General features: G+C 36.4%; 1 protein-coding gene and 1 non-coding gene across 2 annotated transcripts; one reads left to right on the top strand and one right to left on the bottom strand.

Moving 5' to 3' along the window:
* The first annotated feature begins 1,274 nt into the window (after positions 1-1,274).
* On the top strand, positions 1,275-25,484 carry LOC126964853 (splicing factor 3B subunit 2-like). The gene is made up of 13 exons (XM_050808172.1): positions 1,275-2,331; positions 4,372-4,505; positions 6,844-7,007; positions 8,014-8,209; positions 8,816-9,025; positions 9,433-9,635; positions 12,493-12,643; positions 16,228-16,431; positions 18,343-18,418; positions 19,164-19,329; positions 21,642-21,748; positions 24,252-24,448; positions 25,318-25,484. Exons 1-13 carry the CDS (start codon positions 1,419-1,421, stop codon positions 25,384-25,386), a joined length of 2,790 nt encoding a protein of 929 aa, XP_050664129.1. The 5' UTR covers positions 1,275-1,418; the 3' UTR covers positions 25,387-25,484.
* Trnas-uga (transfer RNA serine (anticodon UGA)) lies at positions 11,727-11,800 on the bottom strand. The gene has a single exon. It is a non-coding gene; the product is annotated as a tRNA-Ser (tRNA).

Genomic DNA, 25,484 nt, shown 5'->3' with positions numbered 1-25,484 from the left:
GAGTAGGAGTTTATCATGCCCAATATAATATTGTCCTAAAAATAAAAATTCCCATCTAACACGTCAGTTTTCACTACTGAATGTCTTGGCATCGCCAAAGCATTAGAATATGTTTTACTTTGTAAACTTAATAATAGTCATAGGAATCACATAAAACTATGTGATTCCAAGAGTGCTTTACAGGCTCTTTTGCGATTCCCTTTTTTTTGATTTCCCTTCAAATCAAAATCATTTTTTCCTATTATAGCAGACATTAGAAGAAATCTTTACGAGTGTTCAACAAAAGGTCTTTCATTCACTTTTGTCTGGATACCTAGCCACTGTCGCATAATAGGCAACGAAACAGCCGATACACTTGCAAATGAAGCTGTGGTGTGTGGTGACAAATTCCCCTTTAAAATATATACTGAGGATTTAGCTGTTCTTTCTAGTCTTTATCTCAGGGCCTCCTGGGATAAAGTCTGGGCAGAAAGTAGCCAATTTAAAGGCACAAATAATTGCGAAATTCGACAAATAATTCCTAACAAGTCATGGTTCTCTGTCATTAAACTTGATAAAATCATTACCACCATATTGATAAGAATGCGCCTTGGACACACCACTTGTCCGGTCCACCTTGCAAGGTTTCATATTATAGATAGTCCGCAATGTGAATGCGGACATGACTTTGGGAATCTGGATCACTTATTCTTTTCTTGTCCTAAATATGACCGAACTTCCTTTTTAGATAGTTTGATATCCATCCGTGTCCCTTTCCCCACTTCTATAAAAACCCTCCTGAGTTCTGTTGATCCTATATTGTATAGTATACTTTCTAGATATATTTATAGCAATAATATTAAATTGTAAATAATGTATTTAACATTTATCTTAACTATATCAAATATCAAAATTCTCGTGTTGTACATTTTTGTAACGTTGTTTCCCTACCTAAAAATAAATAAAAACACTTTGAAGTAGAACATACAAGAAAATTTGCAATGTGAATCGAGGAAAGAAAACTTGAAGCTGGCGGATGCATGGAATGTGTGAGCCAAAGTCTCCAAAAAGGAGTGAAATACTGTGTTTATAGATTATAGAGTAATTGGAAATTGTTTCTTGTTTAACCACTGTTACATTATGTTATGATAATGAATAATATATTCCGCCATCCGGCCTGGCAGAGCCTGAAGTTGATAGCGCAAAGATTAAGTGTAAATTTTGATGCTCAGGTTCCACTTATCTTCTCAGGTCACGGACCTATCACCTACTCGTAGTTAAACATTAGTTGACAGTTGACAGTTCTCCCTATTGTCTATTTTGTTGTTTGCAATTTGTATCGGTGATTTGGTTATAATTTTCAGTCTGTTAATTAATAGACTGTTGTAATAAAAGTTGTGTGAATTTTTTAAACATATATTTTAAAGATATCGCACATTATGGATGGGCCACCGGGTACGGGAAATCCTAATAGTGGACCAATGATACCACCAAACATGCCGAACTTCCCTCCTATGCCGCCACCACCAGGATCTATGAATACCGGTCCTGTGGGTCCTCCTGGAAGTATGCCACCGGTCAGTTCTACTGGGCCAGCTATGCCTCCACCTGGAATGATGAACATGGGCCCTCCGCCTCCAGGTATGGGTCCACCTCCTCCTGGAATGGGCCCTCCTCCTGGCATGGGACCTCCACCACCAGGAATGGGACCGCCCACACCGGGAATGGGACCGCCGCCACCAGGAATGGGACCACCGACATCAGGAATAGGACCTCCACCACCAGGAATGGGTCCACCTACATCAGGAATGGGCCCTCCCGGAATGGGTCCTCCAGGCATGGGACCACCACCAAACATGGGCCCACCACCTCCTGGAATGGGTCCTCCAGGCATGGGACCACCAATGGGCCCTCCGGGAATGGGCCCACCACCTCGGATGCCTCCTAATATGTTGAGGGGGCAAAGTAATTATAATCCTGGAATGGATGTCGGTCCACCAGGAATAGGTCCACCACCCAACATGCCACCACCTGGTATGGGACCAGGGTCTTGGGATAATCAGGGACCTCCACCTGGATGGGGAATGCAAGGACGAGGGGATGGCCCCCCTGGTTGGGATGATCATGGAGATGATCAAGACGATGAAGATAATGATGATGACAAATCTGGTCCACTAAATAATTCACTCCCTTCACTGCTTACAATGAAGATTGATACCCCAGAAGAATTCAGAAATAAACAAGCCACTCAGAATGTTGTTGGCGTCGTTTTGCCCAAGGCCTTGGAGGAAGCCTTAGCTTATAAAGATCAAAGACAGGCTGCCCTTGGTCATGAAAATGAAAAAGCAACAGGTCTGTATTATAATAATAATTGCTATTATGTTGACAGAAATTAATTATTTAGTAATGAATATAATTGTAGTCCTGTCCCGTCATTTTGTAGTAGTCAGTAAATTGTTGGTGTTTGAGGCGATTCAATGTTGCTATGTGCAACAACTCTGGCAATATAGTCGACTTACGAAATCCACTATACATTTATCCTACTATTTATATTTTCAAACATTCATATGTACCAAAAACTTTAATCAAATTTTGTTGGCAGTGAATGTTTTAACTTAACAAGAATTACCACTTAATATTTGATTAAAGTTGTGGAATATCCTTGCACCTTTGAAGCTTGGATGGGCCAAGTTTTATTTTTTAAGACTAATGTGAAGACAACTACATAAATAAAACTATTAACGATAATAATGTAATACTTTTAAAACCATACTGTTTTATTTATTATTTACATGTAAATTTTTTTTGTAATTTGGCATCATATTAAGAAAGATTATGTTATGGCTTATCATTTATTAAAGTTTTATTGAGATAAGCTTCAATTGGAATTCACATTTGAGTTACATAAAAATAGTATGTAGTATATCTTTGGGTGAAAGCAGTCTCCTACTTACTATTATTATTTTATTATCTCTTAAATTGAGCCATTTGTATCCATCCACTTACCATTCTTTAATTATAATATCCGGACGACCGAGCCTGCTCGGATTTTTAAGAATGTACAAAACTTGAACAAAAAAAAAAACTAATAGGACATCTGGATTCGAACCGGGGTCTACTGCTGTCCGGACCACCCACTGTCCCATCTGAGCTATAATAGTCTTGTATATAGTGGCGAAATTTACCTTTGTATTCTAATGTTATTGTAGCTGTTTCTCATTCAAACATGGATACAACCATTTTTTTTAAATTGAAACCTAGCTAGATCGATTCATCACCCCCGACATCCCCTGCATACTTAATTTTATGAAAATCGTTGGAGCCGTTTCCGAGATTCAGATTATATATATATATATATATATAATATATATATATAAAAATTGCTCGTTTAAAGATATAAGATTTATGACCTGTAGTAATTGTAGTTACCCTTAAAATGTTGAAATAATTACATAAATTGTGCAAAATTTTATTGGAACTATAAACATAACAGAATTTTAATATATATACTACCAGACATACTGTTAATACATCATTTACATAATTTTGTAAGAATGTGGGGGTGGATGAAAGTGGGGATAATGTAGTCTAAAGCCATTGGAATTGTGTAATCCAAGTTAATGAGTTAAAAAACATATTTCTGAATGATTTCATAATATGTAGTAACTAGCTGACCCGGCAAACATTGTTTTGCCATATAAAGTATAATTCACGCGATAGTTTTATAAGTAATAAAATATTGCCTATATTATATCCTGTACATCATTTTCTTCTATTGTCAATAGTTTTTCAAACGGATCCCTAATTTTGAAAAAAAAAACATATACACCTATAGCCTTCCTCGATAAATGGACTACCCAACACTGAAAGAATCATTCAAATCGGACCAGTAGTACCAGAGATTAGCGCGTTCAAACAAACAAACAAACAAACACTGCAGCTTTATAATATTAGTATAGATAAATTGATAAGGATTAATTTTGTATTTATCTAAACGGCCTTTATATTACCGCTTTATAATTGCCAAATTTCTGAATTACTTTAATGGATATAGTCTGTTATCTTTAAGAGTACCTGTATAAGATACACAATTCCACAATACATTATTTTGTTATACATCAAAGGGTTTAGACAGCATTTTTGAAGAGAGCTCCCAGACGTTTTGTTTTTTTCTGACACCTCAAACATTTGTATTGTTAAGTTTACGAAAACTTAACAAATTATATGTATACTAAAACCTTCCTCAATAGTTCATGAAGTTTTTGAGTTTACTGAGAACAGACAGACATGGCGGAGGACCTTGTTTTATAATATGCAGTCTTTGCTATTTTCTTTTAGAATGTATATATATGAAAATTCAATCAAAAATAATCTATATTTCCATTTTTATAGAGCAAGACAGACAGTTGAATCCACCACCTGCTCCTGTTATCAGTTCAGAGTATGATGCAGAGGAAGATGAGGGAGATTCTGATGATGACAACATTCCCGATGCACCACAGCCACCTGTTATATCTAAACAAGAAGTATGGGTTATATTTTATTTATTTATACACATTTATATACTTACCCCCTTATTCATAATGGTCCGCTAACTTTAAACAGTCGCTAAGGAGTGTTATTTCTCATTCTGACTTATTTCAATAGAAGAAGACAGAGTGAGAATTAGCAATGCTTTAAGTAAGCAGACTATTATGAATAAGGGGGTTATTATTTAGCAAAAAAGATGGAATGGATGGAAGCTATGTTAGAATATATAATAGATAATTTATCTTTTCATAAATCGTGTGTATAATTATGGACACAATATTTTTACATGAAAGTGTATGATAAAAGTAGAAATCCTACTGGTGCTAAAGGTCAATGCCTAGTAATAAAATACAATAAATGTGGATTGAAATAACACACATGATAATTTATAATCATTGAAAGTTTTATATGATTTGCTATTATTATAGGATAACTTTTTTCTCATAAATATTTCAAATAATGGTCACTGGTGAACAGATTTTATTGGTAACTTAAAATGGTGTATCATTGAATATTCACGTCTCTAATGCAATATTAGACACACAATTTTACACATTATAAGTTTGTACAAATTATTGTCTTTATATTTAAAAAAAAAAATTATATGTACCAAAAAATATTGTAAAATGTATGTCTGATTTTTTTGTTTGGAAGTAACAGACTTGTGTTATATTAAACTTTTAAAAAATCCTAAAAACATTATTAAATACGAGGGCTGCACTAAAAGTATCGGGAATGGAATATTTCCACTGTTCCTGTCATATTAAAATCATTTTAATTGAAAACTCCTTGGTTTTAAAAATCGAATACCATTTATTTATTTAAAAAAAGATTCTCGGTCTTGTCACAAGGTCTTTTCAAACTTGTTTAGTCGTTGAGAAAATGGAATTGACTTGAGAAAATTCTAGAGTGATGATTTATTATGACTTTCAAAGTGATTTAACACAGAAACAGTATGTTGACCGGATGACTTCTGCATTTGGTCGTCCAAAAACTGCAGTCACCAAAGAAAACGTTGATGCTGTGCGTAAGCTGATTGAGGAAGATCGACATGTGACATACCGCGAAATTCAGGCAAATTTAGACATTGGCATGAGTCAAATACAAATAATCTTGCATGAACAATTAGGTGTAAAAAAGTTGTTTTCGCGATGGATACCGCATTTGCTCTGTGAAGAGCATAAAGCGGCTCGCGTTACTTGATGCGTCAGAACTCTCGTAAGATTCCACGCAGGATCCTCAAATGCTGTATACAACATCGTATCAGGTGACGAATCCTGGATATATGCGTACGCACCCGAAACAAAAAACCAGTAACGAGTTTGGGTGTTCGAAATTGAGTTAAAGCCAACAAAAATTGTTCGTTCACGGAGTGTTGCAAAAAAAAATGGTGGCCACGTTTGTCTCCAAAACCGGCCATGTTGCGACTTTTCCTCTTGAGTGACAAATAACGGTTAATGCAGAATGGTATGCTAGCATTTGTTTGCCACAGGTCGTTTCTGAACTCCGTAAAGAGAACTGCAACCGCCGCAGCATCCTCCATCACGACAATGCGAGTTCTCACACCGCGCACAGAACAAAAGAGTTTTTAGAGCAAGAAAACATATAATTATTAGACCATCCACCGTACAGCCCCGACCTAAGCCCTAATGATTTCTATACTTTCTCTAAAATAAAGAATAAATAGCGTGGTCAGAGATTTTCATCACCTGAAGAAGCTGTGGACGCCTACAAAACGGCCATTTTGGAGACCCCAACTTCCGAATGGAATGGTTGCTTCAATGATTGGTTCCATCGTATGGAAAAATGTGTCAAATTTCGCGGAGAATACTTCGAAAAGCAATAAATACATTTTTAAATAGTAATGTTGTGTCACTTCCTTGATTCCCGAAAGTTTTAGTGCCGCCCTCGTAGTATACATATAAAATATTAATGGATTTGTGTACCGAGAATGTAAGGTCAAGTTAAACTGGAAAAATTTGAATAACATTGTGAATACAACATAACTTATAATACTTCATTATATTAGGTCCATACCTAAACTGTTATTGTACATACAAAAAATACACATAGCTTTTAAAGTTATTGAGATTTCTGAATGATTTGATTCTTTATAATATTCATGATTTTGGTTTATAATTTTGAAATATTTTTAATTTAGCATGTGTATTCTAATCAATATTTCTGGCTAGGGTTATTGATTTTTTAAGAATTCAATGTGTTTTCGTTTAAATCATCCTCACTGTTAAAGATTTGGCACTCCCACTTTAAAAATTCAAAATTCAACCAATGTACCAGTCTCCTTGTGTTGTTAATAAACACATTATGTTACAGAATCAAGCAAACAAATCTAACAAGAACAAACGTAAAAAGAAGAAGAAGAAGGCAGCCAAACAGAAAAGAATGGAGTCTAAGTTGAAAGTGACCGAGAAAACTTCTGAGAAAACTGACTCACAGAAGTCTAGCAACAAGGAAAACAAGCAGGAAGCTGAAATTGAGTATGTTCATAGATATACAAATGATTTAAGTTTTCTTTAGTGTTAATTCCGCCAATATTTATTTTTAAAACAATTCGACACGTGTTTCGCCTCCACACGATACATCCTCAGGACGTGTAGTCTCGCCAAAATCTGGCACTAACAAAATGATTTCTGAATCATTTGTATAATTATGGATTTCCGCAAAGTAACGCCTAATTCAATATTTTTTTTTTATGTTCATAGACAAAAGACATACTCTTTTTGAATAATATGAAATTAATTTATTTCCAAATAGATAAATTAAATATTATGTTTTGTAAATGAATGATTACCATCATGCCCCATACTAAAAAAAGAAAATTTTAATCAACAAGTTTAAATGTCTAGATAGAGTCTCTTGCTGCTAGACAACCAATGAAAACAGGCCAGGTTTAATACTTTAGTGTGTGTGACATGCTTACTGCTATGTCTTACGCTCGCGATTTGTCATCTCTCATGTCACTTTGTGTAAGTGTGCGTGCATTGCTCGTAATAGATGTAAACTGTTAATCTCATTTTTTTTCGACGTTTTCACAGCTGTAACAGAGTATCTAGATGTATAAATGATCTAAAATGGATTGACCACATATTTTTAATAATCTTAATATATATAAATTACGTGACACGTTGTTTGTCTGCGATGGACTCCTAAACTAATGAACGGATTTAAATCGGGATTATTTCATGGAGTGCAGTTAGGTCCAACTTGAGAGATAGGATACTTTTTATTTCGATTTGGGACCCATAATTAATTTTATTTCCAATATTTGTTTTGTATAGACATATTTTCTGTGAGAGTATTTATTGACGCACAGGTTGACAGTTCTGCTGTGAAACAATTTCATTATAACAACAAGGAGCATACGTTACGAAATAATTCTTGATGTTATGAAATATTATTGACAAATACATAAAAAACAGTATTTTATTTATTATGTACAGTACAACGTCTGTCGGTTCAGCTAGTAATATATTATTATTTTAGGTATGTCCAAGAAAGTATTCATTTCCATGAGTTAGAACCTATGTACCGGCAGTTCCACCGCATCTTAGAGGCGTTCAAGATAACAGACAAAAAAGAAGAGGATGTAAAAGAAGAATTGAATAAAGAATTACCAAAACCTAATAAATTGTTGGAAAAAGTCACTGATCAATTTGCAACTGATGAAGAAGCCGTGGAGGTAATAACATAATATATAACTTTACAAATACAAATTGAAAATATATGTTGCATGTACAAAATACATAAGAGGTGATACAGAGTATGCTATCAGTGGTAGGCTCCTTTGCACAGGATACTGGCTAGATTATGGGTACCACAACGGCGCCTTTTTCTGCCGTGAAGTAGTAATGTGTAAACATTACTGTGTTTCGGTCTGAAGGGCGCCGCAATGTGAGACTTAACATCTTATGTCTCAAGGTGACGAGCGCAATTGTAGTGCCGCTCAGAATTTTTGGGTTTTTCAAGAATCCTGAGTGGCACTGCATTGTTATGGGTAGGACTTATCAATTACCATCAGCTGAACGTCCTGCTCGTCTTGTCCCTTATTTTCATAAAAAGGTAGTCTGAACAGTCTCTCCCTTAGACCACATTGCTCTTGTCCGCTATGACTGACGCGTTATATATGCAGCAAAGATAGAAACTCTATTTATGTTCCTCACACTCTTATAAGAACGGCATACCTTTTAACTTTAATGTCGTTATAAATAAAAGATGCATAATTATATTTTCATAAACACAAAAATGTTTGAGATAAATAATTTCATTGGTCATATTATTATTTCAGAAACATGCTGCGGATGAAAAAGAGCGTCTTTCTAAGCGCAAACTCAAGAAGCTGTCGCGATTATCAGTGGCTGAACTGAAGCAGCTCGTGTCCAGACCCGATGTGGTGGAGATGTATGATGTGACCGCGAAGGATCCCAAGTTGCTAGTGCAGCTTAAGGCTCATCGAAACACTGTTCAGGTGCCGCGTCATTGGTGCTACAAACGCAAGGTAGGCACAGATTATTATGAATACTTACATATTATAGGCTAAAGGTTATTTCTGCCGTGAAGTAGTAATGTGTAAGCATTACTGTGTTTCTAGCTAGTGAAATTATTAGGCAAATGAGACTTAACATCTTATGTCTCAAGGTAATGAGCGTAGTTGTAGTGCCACTCAGAATTATTGGGTTTTTCAAGAATCCAGAGCGGCACTCCATTGTAATGTGCAGGACGCAACGTATCGTCTCGTCCCGTGTTTTCATTAAAAAAAAACGCTAAACGTTATAATGATAATGAAACCTCTGATGTTACTAATAAAAATATGTAGTAATAGAAATATTAAAAACAGACTTGTGATGTATCCGCTTAAGACTTTACTTTTTATTTCCTGTATCAGTATTTGCAAATTACTTTCAGTATTTACAAGGGAAGCGTGGTATAGAGAAGCCGCCATTCGACTTGCCGGACTTCATCAAGAAGACTGGTATTATGGAGATGAGGGCCTCGTTGCAAGACAAGGAGGAGACCAAGACATTGAAAGCCAAAATGCGTGAACGGACCCGGCCGAAACTTGGCAAGATTGATATTGACTACCAGAAACTCCATGATGCCTTTTTCAAGTAAGTTTTATCTTGTCCACCATTTAGCCTATTCTCAATTCAAGAGTCAAGTCCTCATCAATGATGTAAATCGTAAAAGGTCGTGGAGAAGACAACTGAAATGGAAACTCCATTAAAAAAAACAAAAATTGAATTAGGCGTTACTTTACGGAAATCCATAATTATACAAATGATTTAAGTTTTTTTAGTGTTAATTCCGCCAATATTTGTTTTTAAAACAATTCGACACGAGACTAAACTCAGTCTCGTACCAGATTTTGGCGAGACAACTCGTCCTGAGGATGCCTTGTACTTGTGCCAGGAAGCCGTGTAGAGGCGAAACACGTGTCGAATTGTTTTAAAAACAAATATTGGCGGAATTAACACTAATGAAACTTAAACCATTTGTATCCATTAAATAATATTATGCCATACAGTATTTGTCATTGGCATATTATGTAAGTCGGTTTTTAATTTATGAGTCAATAAAAAGTTTAGTAGCAAGGAGTTTTTATAATCTACATGGAACAAAATCCGACAGATTTCGTACGAAGAAAAATGCGAAAAGAAAAAAGAATATATAAAATTGCTACGCATTGAATTCTCAGAATTCTTTTAAATATTTGTTTATTATATTTAATTACTATCACCTTCATAATTTCAGACGAAAGATTATTATAAAAGATATTTCCCACAACTGTTTTGAAACGTCTTGTGATACACGGGTGTATTCGGTTATTGCAAAAATGGCAGTTCATTTGCAATAACCTATTTTCCATCCTTATAATGTAACGTTGTACTATTTTAATATTGTGTTTAATATTAACAGGTTTAAAAAAAGTTGGTTTACATAGTCTCCAGATTTATTTAAATATCTTCAATATCATTTCTACAGACGCCTATCCGACTATGGCAATTCTTACTCTTTTATTGTTGCATCACATAGTTACCGGAAATCTCTTGTTTTCCTGTTATTATGCTTTTTTTCTATAAAAATCGTATAATATTATTCTGTTTCTTTGTATAATTTGGTCATAAAATGATAATAAATTGTTAATTTATGATCATGTTAAATCTGACTTGAGTGCAGATTATGATTTGTTCAATTCTTTGGTGACTGCACTCGAAAACTCCATCGTCTTAAATTTAATTGGCCATAAAATTAAGAGGCCTATAAAGTCGCCATAATGCGCCTGATTTCCCATAAACTTCATTTAGTGATGTGTTATGTGAGCAAAAAAAAAGTTTTTGAGTGCAGTCCACATTAGATTAGCGGAGGTCTGGCTGAGCCATACAGAACTAATAAAGCATTGGTAAGTATCATTAAGTATTTATTTATATCAATTAACTGAACAATTTCTTATTTTTTTTTAAATGATAACCCTCACGTATGGCATTAATAACACAAATGACGCCCTTATTTTTTCGACGTGTGTGAACACGTGACTGCTGTGAAGCTGCCACAGTCTGTTTAGACCATAGGTTCTCAACGTGTGCGATAACGCCCCCTTGTGGGACTTTGGCAGTAGAAGACCCATGGAAAATTAGGGGGCATTGAGATGGCGCAGATGAGGCGTTGGTGGATTAAAAAATATAGTCTAAAAAGGCAAAAAAATATACGGAAATACTCTAGAAAAAAACATATTCTCAAAGTGAGCAAAATAAGGTTGAAAAATTATGGTTTCGACCATTGACCTATATAAATACCACTGGACTGGCTGTTCCATATGTTTGACAGTAATTTTTTTATGCCTATCTGAAACGCCACTCGTGAGCGTCCAGAGAACTAATTCAGACGTATAGTACAAATGGCTGCAAAGGAACGTTCAATACTCTTGAATTATTTCGTTCGTTTTCCGTGTTATTTATACTTCAAGAATCAGCGTAATAAAGTACACAATTGTTTTTTGTAAATAGTTTCTTACCATCTATCGATGTTTGCTGGAGTTGTCATCCCTAGATTTAGTACCGCAAACTCTCTACATAGCAAACAGCGCCTAAATGGCGAATAACAAACAACAACAACAGGCACAAAACCACTTTGACAGCTGCCAGTCCGGTGGTATATAGTAGAGGTCAGTTGACAAATAAAATTTGTAAAACAAATTTGGATGAACGATGCGGGACTCGAACCCACGGCCTCCGGCGTTCAGTGCCGGTGCTCTAACCAACTAAGCCAACCGTTCGAGTAACGTATAGTCATAAAATCTTGTATGCTTTGTTCAACTCACAGGTTGTGGCTTCATCTACAGGATTTCTTTTACAGTTCAACCCTGCTCAACCCCAATATTTGCATATTAGGAAATTAACTTGAGATGTCGATCTTGTTAATCTAAACAATCTGTTATGTTTTTAAAGTGATAACCCTTATTTCTAGGATTAATACACAAATAAAATTTGAAAAACAAAATTTTATGATTGATGCGGGACTCGAACCCACGAACTTCGGCGTTCCGTGCCGGTGCTCTAACCAACTTAGCGAACCGTTCGAGTGACGTATAGTCATAAAATCTTGTATGCTTTGTTCAACTCACAGGTTGTGACTTCATCTACAGGATCTACTTTACAGTTGATGACCTGCTCAATCCAATATTTGCATTTAGTATTACTACATATTACACTCGAAAATACTACATACGAAATAGTGTACCTCAGACGTGAGAAGAACGAGCGCAAGAAAGTGGGTTTTTAAAAATAAAAATATGGATTACAATGTCATATCGTACAATAAAAATTTATAATTAAATAGCCGGGGGGTGTTTGCTCCCAGTCTGTGGATTAATTAAGAAAACCATGTAATAATAATAAAATTGAGCACATTTTTTTTAATCTTTTAAATTTTTATTATAATAAACAATTAATTTTTGAAACTCTTTAGATGGCAAACTAAGCCGCGTATGACAATCCATGGCGACCTCTACTACGAAGGCAAGGAGTTCGAGACTCGGCTGCGGGAAAAGAAACCTGGAGACCTGTCCGAGGAGCTGAGGACGGCTCTCGGCATGCCTGTGGGACCCGGCTCACACAAGGTTTGCTAGAGATGACCCTTTACAAAAAAATAATTTTTCAATGTAGCCAACGCCTCAGAATACTAAGCCTACCCCGATCCTACTACTCCACAGCTTAATATCTAAGCGATCCGACAGTCTGGGAAAATATCATGATTATATTTATATATGTAGCAATAGCAATGACAGTACAATATTGTATATTTCATTACAAAGAGCGCAAAAAAAAGAATGCTGGGAGAGTTTCTTGCGCCGCTTCTCTCTCAGAGCGTCATTTGTTTCCGAAGCGGTAGTAGTGTCTAGTATATTAGAAATGACATCATCTAAATCAATCAATTTTGAGAAAATAAATGCCTTTATCCTTTGATCACAATAATTTATGACATTTTTCGCATACTTCCGTGCAGAGGAAAATAGAATACCTATATTTTAATTGTAAGATGCTATTATAATATTTTATCACGTTACTAGAATCAAGCTTCGGGTCGTTAAAAAAAGTGTGATCGGGGAAAACAGCACACTAATCAGTTAAAGCATTTGTCCCTTGGATCGAGATCGAGTCGTCTGCCTGCATCGAGCAATAAGCCAATAATGCGGTGTAAGACTGAGATCTACCTATAGAGCGTACTTAAACTTTATTTATTTACTTGCTGACCCGACAGACGTTGTTCTGTACATAATAAATAATATACTGTTTTTTATGTATTTGTCAACAGTATTTCATAACATCAAGAATCATTTCGTAAGATCTTCGTAGCTCCTTGTTGTTATAATGAAATTGTTTCACAGCAGAACTGTCAAACCGTGCGTCAATAAATTCTCTCACAGAAAATATGTCCATACAAAACAAATATTGGAAATAAAAGTAAATATGGTTCCCAAATCGAAATAAAAAATATCCTATCTCTAAAGTTGGACTAAACTGCACTCCATGAAGTAATCCCCATTTAAATCCGTTCATTAGTTTAGGAGTCCATCGCGGACAAACAATGTGTCACGTAATTTATATATATATTAAGACTAGCTGACCCGGCAAACGTTGTTTTGCTATATAAATTATTTTTAGAGATAGACCGTTTCTTGGACATTGCTTTATTTTTCTAAAATAAACGTAGCCTAAGTTACTCTTTATTACATCAGCTACTTGCCAATAAAAGTCGCCGTATTACACGGAACAAACAGACAGACAGACAGACAAAAATTGTAAAAAATGTTATTTTGGTGAATCGTTTATGTATTCATAATATACATTTAGTAAAAAACGGTTATTTCAATATTACAAACAGACACTCCAATTTTATTTCAATGTATAGATAATTTACACAATATTTTTATAAATTATAGCCTATATGTTATTCTGGTGTGTAAGCTATTTTATTGCAAAGTTTCATCAAAATCCATTCAGTAGTGTTTGCGTTAAAGAAGTTCAAACATACATCCAGACATACAAACTTTCACATTTATAATATTAATAGGATTTATACAACAATACAATTAAATAAATGCTAAGTGTCTTATCACTTACAGGAAATCACAGCATGCACAGAATTTTACTTAATTAAGATAACAACACACTTTTAGTGCATAGATAAAATAGTAGCAAAATTAGTAAGCATAGATTTAAGATCCTGTTTGGGTAATATTATTAAAGATATATCTTTGAAGAATAATTTTCTAGCTGATCATACAGGGTATACATTCGTGACAATGGGCAGAATTTTCTTAAATTAGTGTGACAATTTGGTAATGAAAATAAGATTTGTCGCTGACATGATCTTGGAATTCTTTTTGGTACCTATATGAAATCTAACTTTGCTGAGCAAGTCGGGACAATTAATTAGGCCAGTGCATATTTTTTTTACTTTGCTTACGTAAAACTTAGCTTAGTTTAAGCTTAGCGTAATCTTTGATTTCTTTTTTATTGTCTATAATATCTGAATTAATGCCGAGATTAAGCTAAGACCAATGCAAAAGCCAAGGTCGAGTTTTATCACACTCAGCTCAGTTTTGCGTGAATAAAGTCAGACTTTGTTCTAAGTCTAGGTTCGCTCTATAGATCTCAGCCTAACTCTAATGAATTGAGAATATCATATACTTTTTTATGAAAATAAGTGACGAAACGAGCAGTGCGTTCAGCTGATCGTAACTGATACGCCCAAATATTGAGCGGCACTACAATTGCGCTCATCACCTTGTCACATAAGATGTTAAGTTTCATTTGCACAGTAATTTCACTAGATACGGCGCCCTTCAGACCTAAATACATAATACACAATTGCTGCTGTTCTGGTAACCATAATCTAGCCGGCATCCTGTGCAAAAGAGCTTCTCACTAATCTAATATATAAAATTCTCGTGTCATGGTGTTAAACTTTGAACTCCTCCGAAACGGCTTGATCGATTCTCATGAAATTTTGAGTGCATATTGGGTAGGTCTGAGGATCGGACATCTATTTTTTATCCCCCTAAATGTTAAGGGTGGTCCACACGAATTTTATTTTTTATATTTTTGTATTTTTTTTAAAATTGTTTGATTATGAGTCAACATTTAAAAAAAAAAATCTAAACTTAAAATTTTCACCCATCTACGATCAACAGTTACTTTTGTATCGCGATTTTAATATTGGCAATACAACGTTTGCGGGGTCAGCTAGTAATATGTAAAATGGTGGCTTGTATCTTCAGTTACTACAATTGAGTCTTAATATGGTAATGCGCGTAAGTGAGAAATCAATGGGACGCGATGCCATTTTGAATTATTTTCTCGGGCTATCATAATTTAGGTACCGATACTAATCGTCTTTTCTTCTTTCTTGTCTTTTTGGTATTTCCTAATTGTCTTTTTCGATTGAATAATTTATTAATATTTATTACACTAGAATTACGCCATTTTTTTTATATAAACAACATTATATATGTTTTGGAAAATTGGCAGTTCATTGGTCGGACTGACTGTTGACATGACGTAAAAGTAGCCAATTTATTTTATTCTCAACCTAACCTTGTTTGTTGTTAATTTAAACCGACACTTTAAAATAAAAAACTGGTTAGATTTGAAGAAGCGACAATATCCTAGCAATTATTGGGGTTGACTGTTGAGTAGGTTATCAACTGAAAAGTAGATCGTGTAGATGGAGCAACAACCCGAATGTCACTTAGAAATAACAAATAGTTTGTTTTTTGTTATGAACTATGACGTCATATAGCATATAACTACCACGCGCTCCAAAATTAATAATAATATTGACACACTTTTTACACAAATTATGTTGCCCCAAGTTAAGCATCTATAGCCTGTGTTATGGGTTACAAGACAATGATATATTTAATACAATATACTTACTTAAACATACATAAATTCATATAAACATACATAAATATATTTAAACATCCATGACTCGGAAACAAACATCCATATTCATCATATAAATGCTTGCACCTACCGGGATTCGAACCCGGGATTCGAACCCGGGACCTCTAGCTTAGTAGGTAGGATCGCTAACCACTCGGCTATACAGGTCGTCAATTACAACTATTTAAAAGGTCCGCGCCGGTATACAGCATTTTCTTTGTGATGACAAATTAATATTGCTTTTGGTGAACAGGTGCCGCCGCCGTGGCTGATCGCGCAGCAGCGGTACGGTCCTCCGCCCTCGTATCCCAACCTTAAGATCCCCGGCCTCAACGCGCCCATTCCTGATGGTTGCGCGTTCGGATATCACGCAGGTGGCTGGGGCAAGCCACCTGTCGACGAGCACGGGAAGCCGCTGTATGGTGACGTGTTTGGCCACCAGTCTGCTGGGCAAGATGTAAGTTATAAAGTAAAACTGTAGGCCGATTCACGTATATTCTAACGATCCAAAAATCGTTGTAGTTCAGAAGTCGTCCTATTGAAACTTGGTCCAAAATTGGTATTCACGTACTGATTCGATAGGACGACAACTCAATAGGACTGAAACTCAGCGACTTATCGACGACTTGCGTTAGGACATTGCCAGTCTAATTCTACAATTCCTTTATTTTCTACCTTATTCTTTTAAATATGTTTATTATGATATCAGAGTCTTTTGCTCAGTTACTAGTACTCAATCTAACAATATTTGAAGCCTTAGAGTAGTAAAAAGGTAAGGTATAATTATTTTATTACAGAATTTAATAGGCTGAAAATTAAAAGTCGTACCCAAATGGTTGTAATTAAAAAAAAAAACCGCTGTACATCAAAGTCAAACTGGATTTTCGCCCAAGTGTAGGTAACTCATTCTCGTCTCGTTTTGTTCGATTCAACAAAATCAGCTCAAAGAAGAACCGTGCGTCAGCTTGAATTACTTACTGAGCTATTTTAGTTTTTTCATAAAAGCTGTAATAAGTACGTACAATATTTAATAAATAATTAATTCGGTATTTAATTAGTCCAATAACATAGGTAAAGGTAAATAAATTCCTTCTCTTTATTCTATCTCATCCATCCTGAGTAAGAGGAAAATAAATATGTTTTTTGAATAATTCAGCATCATTGAGTACTTTAGTCACCTGTCACACTGCTCTAAACAATGTAGGTTGAAATTCAGTTGGTAACTGATTTGAAATTACTCTGACCAACAATGGTTTGGTAAGATCGTGTAGCATAAAATGCTAGTGCTATTAATACCTATAATGTAAAAAAGCACATGATTTTATAATTTATTTAATTAAAGTTTTAAATACAGTAAATATCTAGTCAGATAAGTAGGTAGACACCTACTTAAATCTTTCTTGGTAACTACCAACCTAAATAGTACAACCTAAGTATAGTATTACGCTCTCATGGAATTAGGGGAACGCGGTCTTCAATAAGACCAAGGACTAAATCCTTGGTAAAGCGAAATGTTTTCACGAACTCGGTATCTGTCATTTCGAAAGCAAAATATTTGTTGATCCTAATATTATTTTGGCATCGACGTTCTCTTCGCCGGTCTTCCCTTTCAGAAAGATCCAAAAGTAGTCAAGACAAGCTGATATTCATGTTTATGAAAAACCTTTCAACAGCCAACAACTGCAAATTACTAACTTCAGTTCAGCGACTTCTCAGACGTTCGATTTGACATTAAATCGTTGGTAACCGATTGTAAAAAGATAGGCAGAATACCACTGACACAACGATTGAATTCCGTCTAGCTGACGTGAATACGCTTTAACGATTTTTGGATAGGATCGTTTCTCGAACGTGCGATTTAAATCACGTGATTACGAATCGTAGGTGAACGATAGATGTCGCTGCGATATCGCTTATGTAAAATTACGTGAAGCGGGCCGCTGGACGGTTGCGTGTAGTCGCGACTTAGGCCTATATTTCATTGGGACACCACGTTGGCGCAACCAGTCGCAAGAGCATTTTTTTGTATGAAAATAAGGGACGAGACGAGCAGGACGTTTAGCTAATGGTAATTGATACGCCCTACCCATTACAATGAAGTGCCGCTCGATGATTCTTGAAAAACCCAAAAATTCTGAGCGGCACTACAATTGCGCTCGTCACCTTGAGACATAAGATGTTAAGTCTTATTTGTATTCCCAGTAATTTCAGTAGCTACAGCGCCCTACAACCAAAACACAGTAATGTTTACACATTACTGCTTCACGGCAGAAATAGGGGCCGCTAAAGTACCCAAATCAATCTAGTCGGCTGATTCTCCCACTGGTAATTTCTAGTTGAAGCTAAATCATTTTGTATTTATGTACAGGATAATGAAGATGTTGACATCGACCGGACACTGTGGGGTGAATTGGAGTCTGAGTCAGAGGAGGAGTCTGAAGATGGTGAGGTTTCGAGAAAATAAATTCCTTTAAAAGAATTACTGCGCGTAGATTGGGCTTAAAATCTCAGAAGTTGAGCGAAAGGAAGTCTTACCCGATCTTAAGAATTAAAAGACATTAAGTACAGATAATTTATATAAATATTATTTATACGCCTATTTTGAGCAATTCGCACACTACCACAAAGTGTGATACAAATCGCGAGTGTAAGACGTAGCTTGTCACGCACACTAAACTTATCTTTCTAAGCTGTTTGTATTGGTTCTCTAACAGCAAAAGATCTACACGTACAAAATTATCTAAGATAGATACTTATGTTATTTAAAACCTTTTCTTAACATTAATTATTTTGTTAAAATATTATGATTTTTCACTAAATTTTTGACTCGGCTGAACAAATATTTTGGTGTTTTTCCTAGTACAAACTAGTGCAAAAGTTATAATTGATTTAATAGTGTGAATTATAAACACGCGTTTTTTCATAGAAAATAAAACATTCTCGAACTTTCTATACCAGAGTCTAAAGATGAGGTGCTTTATCATTATTAGTTTTATTTATGAATACGTATTCATGATAAACTATATTTAAAAATTTCAGCGGATTTATTCATGTGTTAATTTGCTTCAAATAAAATCGAAAATCACTTTTGAAATAATTTATAAACAGATTCCCGGTATATCCTTAAATTTTTTCGTATGCTGTCCCTTTTAAAAAAATACGCTCTTTAAACTTAAACTTCATATGCAGAAGAGTCCGACGAAGAGAAAGTGGGAGAAGGAGAGGTGGCTACTGGAGTGGCGACACCTGGTGAGGGGCTGGTGACCCCGCTAGGCATCTCGTCAGTGCCGCCCGGCATGGAGACACCAGATACCATCGAGCTGAGGAAGAAGAAGTTGGACACTGACCTTGAGGGGTGAGATGGAGAATTTTTTTTTTATTATTGAAAATTATTATAAGCCTTACTGCTAATTGTAGGTTCACACTAAAACACTGTGTGTGTTATTGTATTCAACTTCAAATACAGAATATTAAGGTAAAATAGTTCTGCCGCACTCGCAATGCCAGTCCACTCTCGGATGTTGCGCAGCTAAGACTTTTTACTGCGACCTACGCCTCTTCTTTCGGCAACTTTTCCCATCAAGATGAGTTGTAGGAGTTTGTACCTCTCGGGCCTAAGCACGTGCCCCAAATATGCGACTTTCCTCATCCTGATAGTTTGCATGAGTTCGCGTTTTTGATCGAGCGGCGCAGAACTTCCACATTTGTGACCTTGTGGATCCAACTTATGGCCAACATACGTCTATATGCCCACAATTCAAAAGCTTCTATACGTTTTCTGAGGTCTTCTTTTATAGTCCACGCCTCACATCCGTATAGAAGTATGGGCCAGATGTAACAGTGCAGTAAACGAGTGCGCAAGGAAATCTTAAGACCACGGTTGCACAGTACTTTTTTCATTTTACTAAAGGTGCTTCGAGCCACTTCAATTCTGGTCTTAATTTCTTGGTCGCTATTCCAGTTGTCATTTAACCACGTACCTAGATATTTGTATTTGCGCACTCTTTCTAGTTTTTGGCCTGCTACTGTAATGTCAAAGTCATCAATTTCTTTCTTAGATATGACCATGAGTTTCGTCTTTGAGGTGTTCATCCTAAGACCAGCTCTTTCGCTGCACTCATTTACTCGGGTGATAAGTTTCTGAAGATCATTAGCAGATGATGCTATGAGGACTGTATCATCAGCATATCTAATATTATTTATGTTCTGGCCATTTATTTTGACTCCACAATCTAAGTCCTCTACTGCATCTGCTATTATGGTTTCCGAGTACAAATTAAATAGCATAGGTGATAAGATACAGCCCTGTCTGACGCCCCTTTTAATATCAACTTCTGCGGTCTCATCATTATCAACCCGAACAGTAGCTCGTTGATTCCAGTACAGATTCCGGATGATTCGTATGTCTTTGCCATCCAACCCGATATTTTGTAATATTGCAATTAGGCGGTCATGCAAAACTCTATCGAAAGCTTTTTCGTAATCGATGAAGCAAAGAAAAACATCCTGCTGCATATCTAAGCATTTTTGCACTAAAACCTGTACTGCAAATAGAGCCTCTCTTGTGCCGACTCCTGATCTAAAGCCGAACTGGTTATCTGCGAGTTGTTCGTCACATTTAGTTCTTATGCGTTCGTGAATGATATTTAGAAATAGTTTTAATACTTGACTCATAAGGCTAATTGTTCGCAATTGTTCGCACTTTTTCGCATTGGCTTTCTTAGGGAGCGTAATGAAAGATGACGTTAACCAGTCTTTGGGTAAGTGGCCAGAGTCATAAACGGCGTTCAAAAAATTTACGAGGACATCAATATTTTCGTCCTTAATAAGTTTAAGTACCTCTATGTGAACATCATCTGAGCCCGCTGATTTTCCAGTTTTAGCTTTTCTTAAAGCCTTTGTGACTTCGTCTTTTAGGATAGAATACCCATCACTCAAATCAAAGGTTACAGCTAAACTTCGTGAATCATCAGCGAACATTGACGAGATGTATTGTTCCCATAGGATTTTTTTCTTTGTTATATCCAAAATTGGGATATTTTGTTCGTCTATGAGTTGGTGTGTAGTCTTTTTATAGCCAATAAAAGATTTTATTTCCCTATGTAGATTAAATGCATCATGCTTAGCATAAAGATCCTCCACAATCTCGCACTTCCTTCGATACCAAGCATCGCGCGCAAAGCGGACTTCGCGCCGAATTCTCTTATCGATCTCCATGTACTTGGTTTCATCAGTGTTTTTGTAGAGTCTCCTTTCCTCCATAAGGTTATTTATTTTCTCGGTCATCCAACTCTGCTTAGGAGCCCAGTTTCTTTTTAATAAGAATTTGTTTATGTCCAATAATTTATTTTTTAGTGTGCTCCATGTCTCTTCTATTGTGTGTGTCCCAGATTTCGTATCCACTGCCCACCCATTTATTTCATTCGACACATTATTTTTGGTGTTAAGGTCTGTAAGTTTCCTGACATCTATTTTTGTGTTTTGTGCAGGTTTCTTTACTCTTTTTAGGGTACATGATTTTGTGGCGATAACCGGATTGTGGTCAGATCTAATGTCAGCTCCAGGATATGTTTTAGGGCTTTTAATACACGACAAACGACGACAAGTATTAGCGGAATTTACACTCTAGATCGCTCAAGAAATTTGCAATCTTTATGTTGTGCGTAGCGGCGACACTCCGACCCTGTACCAGGTGCTGCCGGAGCGACGCGTGGGGCTGACGGCGGGCATGATGGCCTCCACACACGTTTACGACATAAACGCTGCTAACCCGGGTGAGTTGAACAGAAATATATGTATTTACCATATTCAAATTCAAATATTTTTATTCAAACTAGGATTTAAAATCACTTATTGAACGTCAAAAACTACCACCCATTCAAAAGAGACTGCCTCAGACCTGAGAAGAATGGGCGCAAGAAACTCAGCGGGCTTTTTTTTAAATATAAAATTTGGATTACAATGTGATATCGTACAATAAACATTTATAATTAAAGAGCTTGAGGGTGTTCGCTTTATTCCCAGTCCGTGGTGTCATTAAGAAAATCGTTTATGCTATAATAACCATTCCCACACAAAGGTTTTTAACAATTCTTTTAAATTTCGTAACACGTTTGTTTTGTACATTTTCTGGGATCATATTGTAGAAGCATACACATCGCCCACACATAGCAATATACCATAGGACATAATACTATGAAAATAACTAAAGTATAATAATCTCGCCGTATCTATGTCAGTTAACCGTCTAATTTTCTTAACCGCATATGCTGCAGAACTAAGCCTATTCGCCAATCCTTCAATATGGGGGCCCACTGCAATTTGCATAGGGAGTGACATCTAAATTAGTCCGTAAAGGTGGTTTGACATGGGGAGAAGAACTGATAAAAATTAAATCATATTAAAAAAATACCCTTACTTACCCTACTTAATATAATATTACACAATTCTAGGTGGCCTGCACACAACTGCCCTGTGCTTCCCTGGGGAATAAAAAGAATAGGAAAGTCCCAGGCCCAAGGGTGTCGAAAGGGGCGACTAAGCATTTACCAGTGGGAGGCTTCTTTGCACTATTTCTGACGTGAAGCAGTAATTTGTAAGCATTATTGTGTTTCGGCCTGAAGGGCGCTGTAGCTAGTTAAATTACTGGCCAAATGAGACTTAACATCTCACGTCTTATGCTGACGAGCGCGATTGTACTGCCGCTCAGAATTTTTGATGTTTTCAAGAATCCTGAGCAGCACTACATTGTTATGGGCAGGTGGTATCAATAACCATCAGCTGAACGCCCTGCTAGTATCGTCCCATATTGTCATAAATAAAACGTCATGAAGCTATATCAGTTCGTAAGGAGTTTTTGCCGCGGGTAGAAGACCTGATAAGAAATAAAATCATATTAACTAAATTGCTTACAACACTTAATATTATACAAGTTAAGGTGGCCTGCGTAGAACAAGAGCCAACCATCATTATCTTCTATATAATTTGCTATACTATAGTTATAAGCCATCTTTAACAAATAAGATTTAATATATTTCTCATCACAATTTGTCTAACTTTCGTTATGTTTATATATTGTTTTGTAACCCTTCCCGTTAGGATGTTTATCAACTTGAATTTATCCAGAAGCGAGTCTCTTACAGCCGTTTTCAATATTCAGTCTATCTCTTACTTGAGATAAAAATCGTAACTATCGTTGACTTTTCTATGCCAATAAAGTTATCGACGGTAAGTCACATTATCCGTACACGCTGTCTGTCAATGGGACGACATATAGTGACATACTACATACATGTATATAGTTTATAGTATTAATCTGTAGAATAGAAATGCTATAAAGTTTGCTTAAAATAAAAAAAATAATAAATATAGCTCACCAGCGATAGGAGTTTGTATGGAAATTTCAATTCACGCGTCCCAATATAAGGCGATAAGAATGACTTATCGGGTATATTGGGACAGCTTCAGATTATTGACAGCGAATTACTGACAGTAGAAAGTAGTAATTTATCTCTATCTTTAGATAGTATATTGGGAACGGCCGTTAGTCGCATATTATAAATTGTTCTAATTACCCTCTTTTGATGCACAAAAATACTATGAACATCCGTAGCATTTCCCCACAATACCAAACCGTCTGACATATTGCTATAGAAGTACGTAAAATAGACCAAACGAGCTGAATTCACATCAGTCAACTGTCTGGTTTTTTAAGGGCAAAAGCTGCAGAACTCTCATCTTTTTGCTAAGATATTGATATGTGAGCCCCTGTGTAGATAACTATCGATGGTAATGTTGACAAAAACAGTCGAATCTTCAAATTCCAGTTTTGGAATCTAGCATTACCTTGACCGGTGTTTGTTGCGCATTTGACAGTTGAAATCTACTTCAATCAGTTTCTTACTATTTAGCAAAAGGTTAATTAATATTTGTGAACCTGTTTTATACTTTTTAAAATAGTATCATTTGGCATTTTGCTATCCACCGTAGCTGAATCCTCTTGAAGTCAGACGACGTTGATAGCCTCGTTTGTTTGCCCGAGTTTGGTAAATGCCTCTTCCAATCTTCTCCACTCCTGGCAGTTTCTTGCGAGTGTAATCCATTATTTCGTCTTCCCGTTGTATGTATTGTTTTCCTCTTTTTCTTGCTTCATAAGTAGGGTACCAATTCATAATTTGTTTGGTGTACTTTTCTTTGCCTGTTTTTTTCCATGTGTAACATAAACAACAACAAAATACAGAGACTACCGAACTGAACTTAAATCCATTCATTGAGCAGGTAAAGCCCGCGCAGCGACCAGCGAGGGCGGCAGCGTGTCGACGACGGGCACCGTGGAGGTGACACTGGACCCCTCGGAACTGGAGCTGGAGCCTGAGGCAGTGGCAGCGCGCTACGAGCGGCATCTGAGGGATCAGCGGCCCGCGCGCCAGGAGGACCTCTCCGACATGCTGGCGGACCACGTCGCCAGGCAGAAGGTACTCCAACAACATACAGCGCTCTTTCATAATCATCATATCCGCCGGAAGACGTCCAGTGCTGAACAAAGGCCAAAGATCTTCACAACGATCGGTCTTGCGCTGTCCGTGTCATCGTGGAGTCATCCAACCTATTCCGGCGCTCTTGACCAGATCATCGGTCCATCTTGTGGGTATCTCAGCCTACCTACATTTCGTCCCCCAGCCACGTCGCTTATGTAGCTGCTAGCGTGGCTACCTCGAGCGGGGCCGCTTTACAGTGTCTGTTATTTTTTTCTGTAGGGGTTTTGTCATAATCGCCACGCTTGGCAGATGGTTGGCTATCGCAGTAGATGGCGCTGCTCTCTCGGAAGGATGCTGTTGCCTATTATTTCTTTGTATTCCTTAGTAGCCTCTTACGACACCCATGGGAGGAGATGGGTCGGTCCGGTTCTGGTGCGACACCACACAGAGGTGCAGGCCGTATTCGAGCTAAATTCGTTAAATTCTTAACACAATCACCGCTTTGTAACATTTGTTTTAGGCGTCTAAACACATAATTTGTCTCAATCGGCTATATTAGGCCAACTTGCCCAGCTAGTGCTCGGTGCTATTCGCGTAATTTCAAAATCCTTGACGTTAAGTTCTGATTATGTCCACATTACGCTCTAGATTCGTATTGTCCTAGAACGTTATCTGAACCATAACTGGATTGAGCTACTTAGCGGTGTAATGTGATTGTGTTAAATGAACATTATTAAGGATTTAGACCAAAGAGCATATTATAAGTCATTGCTTTATTTTTGTCCTGTAGTTTCTGTCTAACTACAGGGCAGTGCTAGTAATAATCAACAAATAAAAATATTTATTCGCTTTTTGTTACTTTCCAGAATAAAAGGAAGCGGCAACAAAACACAGATGCAAAACAAGCGAAGAAATACAAGGAGTTTAAATTTTAAAAACATTATAATATCTATAATATATCTACTCTTAAGACTTATTAAATTGAGTTTTCATCATGCTAAGTATAAGATAATAAAATATAAGTTATAGTAAA

The sequence above is a fragment of the Leptidea sinapis genome, chromosome 6 (genome assembly GCF_905404315.1).
Source record: "Leptidea sinapis chromosome 6, ilLepSina1.1, whole genome shotgun sequence".
NCBI lineage: Eukaryota > Metazoa > Arthropoda > Insecta > Lepidoptera > Pieridae > Leptidea > Leptidea sinapis.
Note: the sequence above shows the minus strand (reverse complement) of the source record. Positions and strands in the feature narration are given on the sequence as shown.

Excerpts from the sequence above, each read along its gene's own strand:
- LOC126964853 (XM_050808172.1), top strand. The coding sequence starts at position 1,419 with ATGGATGGGCCACCGGGTACGGGAAATCCTAATAGTGGACCAATGATA. Across the intron at positions 16,432-18,342 it reads ACCAGTCTGCTGGGCAAGAT|GATAATGAAGATGTTGACAT; the intron begins GTAAGTTATAAA and ends ATTTATGTACAG. Across the intron at positions 21,749-24,251 it reads CATAAACGCTGCTAACCCGG|GTAAAGCCCGCGCAGCGACC; the intron begins GTGAGTTGAACA and ends TTCATTGAGCAG.